The sequence below is a fragment of the Acanthopagrus latus genome, chromosome 1 (assembly GCF_904848185.1).
Source record: "Acanthopagrus latus isolate v.2019 chromosome 1, fAcaLat1.1, whole genome shotgun sequence".
NCBI lineage: Eukaryota > Metazoa > Chordata > Actinopteri > Spariformes > Sparidae > Acanthopagrus > Acanthopagrus latus.
In genome coordinates, this window is record NC_051039.1 from 2,425,437 (window position 1) to 2,435,755 (window position 10,319).

Sequence of the window (10,319 nt, forward strand, 5' to 3'; positions counted from 1 at the left end):
AATCACTGTCATGGAAAACGTCTTGAGAAACTTGATCAGTCCTGAGACCTACAGCTGTGACATCTGGCCCCAGATGTAGGTCAGGTTCAGAGGAGTGTCAGGCTGCCTCTGGCATGAAGCAAGAGGCTACATGACAGCAGGGCAGCTTTCTACAGGACGACCCGGTGATCAGGGGCTGGCTTGTTGCGGCTCAGATCTGGCTGCAGAGCAACATCAGCGTTAGCATCGTCTGTAGCAAGTCAGTGAGGGCCTGTCTGCAATGATCTTAGCGTTTCTACCGGTAATAGACAATTTTTTGCTTTTTATTAAGTATTTTTTTTTGGCCTTTTCTGGCTTTATTTGATAGTACAGCTGAAGAGTTAGACAGGAAACAGGGTAAGAGACAGGGAGTGACACGCAGCAAAGGGACCCGGGCCGGGAGTCGAACCCAGGTCCGCTGCAGAGCCTCGGCACATGGGTCGCGCGCGCTACCGACTGAGCTATGCGGCGCCCCCTGCTTTTTATTCTGAAATAAACACTGACTGCACAAAGTAATGGAAAGAAAGACATGAATCATCTGCATACAGATCCTTGTAAATCTCACTTTTACTGAGTTATTCGGTCTCCAACCGGGCTGGATATTTCCTGGAAAGATTGAGGTCAGATTATGGTAAAACAAAAGTGAACCAATGGGAATTCACTCAATGGAGAGCAGCCCGGTGTTGTGTCAAATTATGTTCCCCTGCTGGTATGTGTTTCTCATCAGCACCTTATCAAGATGACTTCAAAACTTCTTTTCATAGCACTGAGATCAGGGTTTCAAATTGGGATTCTTACAGTTGATTCTTGCTTTGGACAGTAGCCAGACTGCTAGTCGTAGCCATGCTGCTAATGCTGCGTTTGTTATAAAAGTTGTCTTTTTCCTCTTTAGATAACATCGACAAATGATCTAGTCTGGGATGATGTAAACTGAACGGAGATAACTAGAAAAAAGCAGAAATGCTTGACGAGTCCGGCTGCTCTGTGTGGTGACTGCTGTGAAGGAAACTTTAGATTCACTCCAAACTTCATCCTTTTGCAACTTGGAAGCAGATGTGTACCGTGGCAGCAGTAAAACGAAGACCCCTCCTCTCTCAGCAGCGGCTTGATCTAGTTTTCTACCTGGCAAAGCAGCAGCAGCAGCAGCTGAGCTTCTCAAAGCAGCAGGTGAAATCCACCTTCGTACCTTTCTGTATGCTGCTTGACAACAGTTTTAGAGTGTTGATAAGCATAATCAGTTTTGACCTGGCTCCCATGCTTCCTCTTATACCAAGGTATGACTTTGGTAGCCATGACTGGAACACTTCAAGGAGACCTGGCTGAGGACACCAGGGGGAGGGGAGACCAAACATGTGTTAACCATGATAACAATGTCAGCACAAGCCTGTCTGAGTGTCTCTTTATTGTTACTGCAGCAACTGTGAAGTCTGAGGTACACATTTATCCGGGGCCTCAGATAATAAACAGGCTCTAGCAGCACATATAAAGACTTATTTAAAAAGCTTATTTTGACCTGGAAGTGATCTCATCTCGAAGCAAACCCTGGACCTGACTTAAGTGATTCCCCTGCTGGTTATGAAGAGATATTGCAGTTTGGGACGCAACAGTGGGGTTGAGCTTTACAAACAATTTGCAGCAGCAACAAACTCCAAGAGCTTCGTGTTTGGTTTTCTTTTGTTCACACGATGTTTCAGTTTTTGTCAGTGGCTATGTGAGATGAAACAAGGGGAAATCACAAAGTCAGGTGCCGTCAATTTAGGTTGATTTGAGATCTTTAGATCACCTGCTCAGGGTCTTTTACGAATTTAAAAACAAGCATCAGAAATGATCTTAAGACTGAGCTAAAGTATTAAACTGAGAACATTTTTAGAAATGAGGCCCGCGGTCATCTTTTAAATGTACAGCGTGCAGCATCAACAGTCAAACCTCGGTGCAATCCCGACTCTTGAGTAATATTTTTAGAGGTTATCTTTAGCTTGTCAGCTTATCGTCACCCAAAATCAAGAAACTTTTCCCAACAAGATCCTACAGCTGTCCTGCAAATACTCTTGATTCTTTGTGTATCCGACGCTTCACAAATCACTTATTTCTCACTGGATTGGCTTGAAATTTGTCCTGAACATCTAAAAGTCTATAAGGAAACTTAGTAGGAACATATATTAATTCAAATAGTTTTTTTACTTTCTTGCACATAAATATTTATTTTGTGTATTAACGTCATTCTGTCACATCTGGAAAGTTGATCGTTCCTGCATTAAAAAAAAAAAGAAAAAAATCAGTGTCACGGATGTCACTAAATATAGCACCAGAGCTGAAAAATCTACTTATTTAGTTATTTGACTGCAGATTTTCCCGTGTTGTAAACAATCCTTAGAGTCTCGTGGATGTTCAGGACAAATTTCAACCCAATCCAGTGAAAAGAAAGAGATTGTTGAGGCTGAGAATAAACATACAAAGAATCAAGAGAGTCTATGAAACTTCCAGTGGCTAAAACACTGATATAAAGAGAACACACAACTATTACATTAATACATTTATCTCATAGAAAGTCCAGCATTTATGAGGCTTCAGGACAGTTCCTGCATAAACCAGAGCTCAGCACTTCAAATGTTTCACCTTACAACCTCACACAGCTCAGCTATGAATAGCTTGCAGCAGTCCGTCTATTCCATGATTGGAGAAATGAAGGAAATAGAGTCATTAGCCGCAGTGCACAGGCCTCGCATTATTTAATTAAAACCATCGCGCAGGAAACGAGGCTGATCGGACTGTGTCGGCTCTTTTAAATCGAAAAAGACTCATTTCCTAAACCAGCCTTCAAGTCCTCACTCTGCCTCGGGGTGATTACACTTCCATCCTTGTATAATTAAATTACTCCAGCACAAGAACAGTTTTACCTGAGTCTCTCTGGCTGACACAAGTTGGGGGGGAAAAGAGGGTCAGCAGCCTCTTAATGCCCTGGTATGTTAAGGAAGCACCGCTCAGGGAGATTACAACAGGCTGCTGCTGAGACAGATTATCTACAGCCATCCATTACCGCAACACATTTCACTGATCTCAACACTTAACAGCAGACACCTTCTCCTCCTACTCTGAAAATCATCTAGTGAAAGTCATTTCTTTGATGAAATGAGCCCACCGGAGAGCAAATAAGAAGAAAAGTGACTTACCCCAAGAGATTAAAACAGCGCAAAGCGGTGGCAGACCAGCCTGATGCCGCTTGGGAAGCACTTGCTGATGGTAACAAAAATATTACCCTCTCACCAGAGGAATGCTGTTCCCCTTCCACCCCATGTATGGACGCACTTTAGACTATATATAGCATTTACCCCCAAATTTTGTTCTCATTCTGCACTTTGGAGATGAGGAGTGCGCATCCGTACCTGCAATTTTATTGAATTACTTACTAGGTATGTTTTTTAATCCGCTGCATTTATTTAATTTAAGGATTATTTTGAGATTCTTTTTTTCAGGGAGCACTTAAAAGAAAATTATAAATGTTTACAGAGGCTGGATTTCTATGATTAAATACAGTTTCCACACAGCAATAACTCAATTCTGAAGTCCTTGAATCGATGTTGAAATGGCACGGTGCCCGTCCTCCTGTTATTGGCAGGAATATTGGCTTCAAACAAGATTAATAAGATGTACTTCACCTTCAGATCTCACCAATATTCATTCAGCCAAAAGCCTGGAAGAGGTTTTGAGATAATTTGCTGGCAAATCCCAACACTGAACGCCTTATGAGACCTTTTTAGGTTTCTGGAGACAGCATGTCCTCCTTGGCTCAACACTTGTGGCCAACAGTCAGGCTATTTTTAACAGCTCGTCCTCCGATACAGTGACACCCCCGATTCTTACTGTACAAGAGCCCGAGCTGCTATTTTTACTCACAAGTCTATTTCAGAAATAAAAATGACTGAAGACACAGAGAGGAGAAGTGAAGCAGAGATGAAGCTTCGATCTCATATAAAACACCAGAGTGAGCTCAGAAGAGGCGGTCGGTCTTGAGTTTATGGCCCAGATGGTCTGCAGTTGTTCCCACGTGTCTTCACTGAGGTACCACCACCTCCTCTCCTCTGTTCAGGGCTGGACTTCAACTTTGTTCACATTTACAGAACAGTCTGTGTTACAACCTGAACTCATTAAAACCTCAAAACACGCATTCAGCGTCCTCCTGAAAGCCTCTAAGTGTGGGGTTTAAAAAAAAAAAGTGAGTTTTTAGCGTCCTCCAGTGGCAGAACGAAGAAAGACGCCATGGGAGGCACCAATATTTAAAAACCGGCTGAAGGGGGATAAAAAATACATTCTACTTCTTATTTTCACCTGATCAGAGAGGATGCACTTTGTGAAGGTTTAGGAGGAGTTATTAGGACAAATCGAAGACAAATGTTTAAGATGGTGAAACAAAGAAACCCTCAAACATCTCAGCTTTGAATAACTCGCTTAACATCGATGCAAACAAACAGAAGTGAAGATTATCGGATGGTCACTTACTGCAAGAGTCCTGACGAACGGAGTCCAGAAGACCGTCCACCTCCCGCCTTCATACGAGAAGCAAACGCTCCTGCAAACACAAACAATCAGCTGTTAAACTCGTAAAGAAACTGTTTACCGGTGTATTAAACCAAGTGAGAAGTCGGCTCATTTTCTCATAAGCTTACATACAATCTGACTTCTTTCTGAAACCAGTGGAGCTTAATGGGGAAAATCAGTGGAGTTGCCCTTTAAAGCAACACTCAGTTTGGAGTTATTCACTGTTCAATGCTGCCACCTGGTGTCAGTAGGTCGATGCTGCAGTGGACGACCAGCAGATCTGTAAATATAGAGCTGGAATGTGTTCGTCTCTTTATCTCATGCAGATCAGATGAAGACTGTCAGCCAGGAGCTGAACCTTAGTTATTGTTTGGAGTTAAAAGGTTTATTGAACTTGTTCCTCGAAAGTGAGATTAAAAATATTTGACAGCAGCATAAAGACACAGAAATAAAAACCACCCGTAACAAATGGAATAAAAAGAAACGTGGAGCGAAAATACAAATGTGAACAATTCAGGAAAGTTTAATAACGGGGAGAATGAAAATGTAACAGTCACATAATGATTGTAATGTTTGCTTTCAAATATATATTTAAAAGATCGTCACAAGAGAAGAATTTCAGTTGTATTAGTTGTATTATTATTCATCCTCTCCTCCTCCTGATGATATAAAGTCAGGTAAAGTCTTGTAGTCCACAGAACATTTCTGGAGCTTCACAGTAAAACAGAGTTGCAGCGTTCTGCTGAACAACTGAAGCAGCTGGAGACTTGATTTAAAACATTATAATATTAATGTTATTTACACTCAGCGTGGGGTAAAGTTTGTGCACCGGCTTCAGACACTTTTATCTTAGCAGCTGCAGTGAATATTCAAAGATTGACCTTCAAAAATGGTTTCAAGTCTTCTCTCTTGTGGATTATTCCAGATGAGCTGTTCAGAGTCATCTTATGTTTTGGTTGGTTGTTTTTTTTTAACATTTTAATTTCTCCCTCACAACTGAAGTAACTGGGGACTTTTAAAATACTTTTAAAAAAGTATAAACAAGCTCATGTGGTGTGATCAAAGTCTCCTGAAGCCGTTTTTAAAGCAGAATTTTAAAATCTTCACTGCAGCTGCTGAGATAAATGTAGGTGCACAACCTCGACCCCAGGCGGAGGGTGTCAATAACATCTTTTCAGATCAGCTCGGATCTCAAACTTGTTTTTATATTCACGTCTCCAGCTACTTCAGTTGTTCAGGAGAATGCTGCGACTCTGTTTTGCTGTGAAGCTCCAGACATGTTTCACCCTCCTGTCCTTTAGTGTGAGGGTGAGTAGATAATGAGTGAATTTAAAATTTTTGGGTGAACAAGCAGACGATCGTCCATCACACTGACATTCTCTCCCCCTCAAACATCACGAGCATCAACTAATTGATGTTTGTTTGCGGTGCTGCTGTATTGTTAGAAGCTTTTTGTATTCATGCCAGTTGACACGTGTGTGTGTGTGTGTGTGTGTGTGTGTGTGTGTGTGTGTGTGTGTGTGAGTCTCCCGCGGAATTCCAGTCTCCCGTCCTCCCTCTGGCCCCAGTACACAGCATGTTTGTAGTGGGAATAAAGGAGATTATTGGAGCATGATAATATGATGAGCTGGAAGTCCACAACTTTGAGGGGCCTCGTCTCTGCGGAGCCACATTCACCTCTGAGTTTAGGAGTTTGAGACTGATTCAACAGCTGAGTCCTCTGTGATCAGACTGGGACTCGAGTCAGGTGGAGAAATTCTAATATATTGTTTTTTTTTTTTATCATCAGTCCAACACTTCGATCATTAGTCAAATATCTTATTCAGACATTATCTCCACAGTGTCTGGTCTGGATGTTCTTGGCTCCCACATGGAGAATTTCAAATAACTTGGCTGAACTTTTTCAGAACCTCCCTATAACAACACCCCAAAACTATTGACCTGATTTCCACAGATCAAAAGAATAATGAGAATGAGTGGCTAATGATTTTGGTGACAACCCCCCTCGACCTTTTCCCTCTAGCGCCACCATCAGATAAATATGTCCAGCTGAGCACAAAAATCTATTAAGTTAAATAATTTAAATGTTGTGATCACATCCACGTTTCATGAGTGTTCCTCTGGTGAATTCCTGTCAGATATAAGGAACAAATTAATGTTTCCTTGGAGATGAACACCCAATTTTCATTTTCATCTTGAATCATCAATAAAGAAGCTTTTCACTAAATGTTACCTTGAATCTGTTTCAAGTTAGAAGCAAAACCTCACATGTAAAAAAGCTGGAGACACAAAGATGTCGGTCATATTTCACAGGTTTACAGGCGAATCCTAAGAACTGCCTGAGAATCAACCTTGAATCTCCTCATCATCATTAATTAGCTTCATGAAAGATACTGCAGATTTACTGGGTTTGTGTGCCAGTGGAGACACTTTAATTACATGAAGGTCAGCAGAGAAGGTCACCCTGAAGCAGCCATGACACCAGGCAGGACATTCTCCCTCAGAGGGGGAGTGGATGATCACTACACCCTCCCTTCCTCCCCGTCGCTCCTCCGAGCAGCTCTTTTGGGGCTCTGTAGGGGGGAAAGCTGCCTATTCATTCATGCACTCGCTGACTCGTGGTTGCAGCTGGCAGAAGACGACGGGACAAGGGGAGGAGGGGAGGGAACGTGGGGCAGGATGGAGAGGAATCAAGGAGGGGAAACCCTAAATCAGAGCCGCTCAGTGAGGAGGGGAAATAAAAGGGACGTCAGAGGATTTAGTGCGTCATTGAGTCAGCAGACGCGAGTGGCGTTACGCTCAGCGCGGTGACGCAGCGGAGCTGCAGGGGGGAGAGAGGAGGGGTCGACTACGTACAGCAATGCTGAGATTTGTTGCATCAGGCTTCAGAACAAATGACAAAAAGAGCCTCCAACCATGTGAGGCCTGTAATTAAAGGAGGACTCTTTTTATAATGAGTCACAGTTTAGATGAGAGGAAACATTGATACTACTACATCTGAGAGGATGGAGGAAGGCTTATTATCTCACTGACTTCTTGTTATCTCTGATAGTTTAACACAATCAAAAACTGACTATAATATCTGAACTATAATGCAGATGAAGAAATAAAAGTCAGCTCTTATTCAGTTATTGGTGAACAAAAACGGAATGGAATTAATTCTAATTCTCGGTTTATGATTTTCTCTGAACATCCACCGTTTTATTCAGCATGACTAAAGTCAATCTTGGGTTTTAGAAACAGTGTCTGTTATTTTGATGATCGCTTCACAGACGTAATGAGGGAAAATACACCCAAATATCATAATTGAGTTAAAGACACTGTGTGAGAGAAAAGTCATTATCTAATATTAAAATGTTGTCATATTTTTAAGTATCAAAAGTGCAAGAAAAAGGAAATTACACATTTATTTACATGTACATGTTTATGCTGTATACGATGGTTTGATGAGTTTCAGCATTTTTCCTCATATTTTTTATTAGAATTCAACAAAAACAAATCAATTAAAACAAAATAATATTCACTACTTTGGCTCTGATGCAGCATTGAATCAGCAAAGTAATTGGTTAATCAAGTAAATGAAGAAGAGGAGTATAAAGTAGCAGAAACAGGAAAATACTCCACAGCAGCACAGTATTTGAGTAAATGTTCCATCACTGGGATAAACACTGACTGTAGATATAAAACTGAAGAGTGAAATACAATCCTGAGGTCTGGATCTGGAGTTATATTAGTACGAGTCTCCTAATGAGTCACTGATTTACACCTGGAGCTGAATGTAATCAACTACCCGACAGTCAGGAAAAGTTTACTCTATGTGCAAACTACAAATGAAGTCACTTTTTGGTTATTCTTTCTCTTCACGTCTTTGTTTTGTTTGCTGTCCAGACTGGAAGCTGGATTGGGCCTCGATGACTAACCACCTAATTTATTCATTAGAAACGAGACACTGCAGGTCCTGCGAACCTGTAACAGATAAAACTGCACGAGTAGCCGATATCAAACATCTACAGATCTGCGTGTCTTCAATCTTACAATTAGCATTTGTGGATATTTGTGTTCCTTCTCAGCTACTGAAACTATTAAACTAGATGACAAAAGAAAGTTCTGTGGCTATCGTTGTGTATGTGTTCGCTTTAGAAATGGTTTAACGAGAACAATACGATGACAGCCATCATGTCACATCAGTACAGGGTCAGTTGTGAGCAGTTAAAGAATAAAACATCTTTTTAAACACGCTGGTATCTGACTGGTTATGTAACGTACAAATTTAGGCATCAGAGTAAAAAGATGGTTTCAGAACATGGAGTTAATAGAAGTTATGTAACTGGAAACAAAACAAGAAGAGTTTTTCATAAGTTTTTGGTTCTGGAGCTTTTATACGAGGGCTGCCTGATAATGTCAGAAAACCTCGCAAAGTTATTTTTCAACATAGTCTTTTGTTTCGTTTCGTTTTATCGTGGAGCACAAGTATCTCTTTATTTGTAAAGGTTAGCGTCGTCTACAAACCTCCACAAAGTGTTTCACAGCAGCGATAATATCACCTTCACTTTGAAAATTAAAGTCTGAGGGTGAAATCTGCAGCGCTGAGTCGCAAATTTCAGTTACTGGAAGCAAAAATACCACAAAAGTCAAGAACTTTTGAACATGCACATGAATGCAGCGAGTGGTATAACTCATCTCCTTTACCTCAGGCCACGGACACATTCATCACCCTTGTTAACCTGTATTATGTCATTATAACAGATCTCAAACCTTGTTATTTATCCACGGTGAGAGAAAGCATCTGGAGTCTCTACATCACAAAGAAGCCAGAGATGTGACCTGGACTGGGGGCTGAACGAGGGAGAAGAGCAAGAATCCAACCCAGTGTAGAAAAGTATCAGCGGTACTTTTCTTCTTTTCTTTCTGTCATCTTCTTTATTTTCCTTCATTTTTGTTCATTTAAACACCACAGACTGCTGAGATGATGATAATGTACGTCTGAAGAGTAAAAACTGACTGAATCTTGTGTTGACGCTACAGTGAGAGGTTTGTATAATACTAGGCACATATTTGAAGCCAACATTCACGTGCACCCTCATGTCACTGAGCGTCTTGTTGAAGTGAAGCTGACACCAGTTGCTGTGGGAGTGGACGGCGCTGTAGGAGATAAGAAACCAGTCAGTCACGAGTGTCTTTACATGAGGAGCTGTTGACAGATGGTTTTCTTTGTATCTGATGCCCTTCATCCTATAGCTGATGCCGAGTGTGATGCGGCAGGAAGAGGGGATGATGACATCACCGTGTGGTCGCGCTGCCCCTCTGCACGTACACCTCTGGGTGCCGTGGCAGCATGTGAGACGTGCCGGCTGAGGGGAAGTCTGTGGCTCCCTGTGCTGCTGGGAGGACAGAGAGGCAGGTTATCAGGCCGATGCAGCTTCCTGCTTCGCCCCTCCCCTCTCTCACTCTTCCTCACTCCCCCCCTGCTGCTGTAGGAGAAGCCCCCTCCTCCTCACATCTCCCCCTCCCTCCCTCCCCCCCTTCTGCCTCGCCTTCACGTTCACAGCTCGTCCAATCAGAGCGCTCGGTGGGGGCAGGGCGTAGCAAAACCACCATTCCAGTGCAGAGCTACTGCATCTCCCCAGAGCTAACAGGGAGCTAGCAGCTCAGAGGGAGGAGACACAGTCAAACCCAGCCTCTGTGTGCGTGTGTGTTGAAGTGTGTGTGTTGTGTGTTGTGTGTTGTGTGTGTGTGTGTGGTTGTAAGTGTGTGCCTGTCGCAGA

At 42.3% G+C, this 10,319-nt stretch overlaps 1 protein-coding gene across 8 annotated transcripts in view; it reads right to left on the minus strand.

Annotated features, from left to right (window-relative positions):
* myom2a (myomesin 2a) overlaps positions 1-10,319 on the minus strand; it is a 39,267-nt gene that overhangs the window by 25,136 nt on the left and 3,812 nt on the right. For 3 of the 8 annotated variants that reach the window (XM_037107514.1, XM_037107499.1, XM_037107522.1), the window contains exons 1-2: positions 3,189-3,233; positions 1,205-1,337 (exon numbers count right to left, since the gene is read on the minus strand). In XM_037107514.1, coding sequence (XP_036963409.1) covers positions 1,205-1,311 — 107 coding nt within the window. In that variant the 5' untranslated portion in view covers positions 1,312-1,337; positions 3,189-3,233. Of the gene's footprint in view, positions 1-1,204; positions 1,338-3,188; positions 3,241-4,515; positions 4,586-9,309; positions 10,023-10,319 lie in introns of those variants that run through there. The other 5 variants (XM_037107508.1, XM_037107491.1, XM_037107530.1 and 2 more) reach the window with 4 other exon arrangements.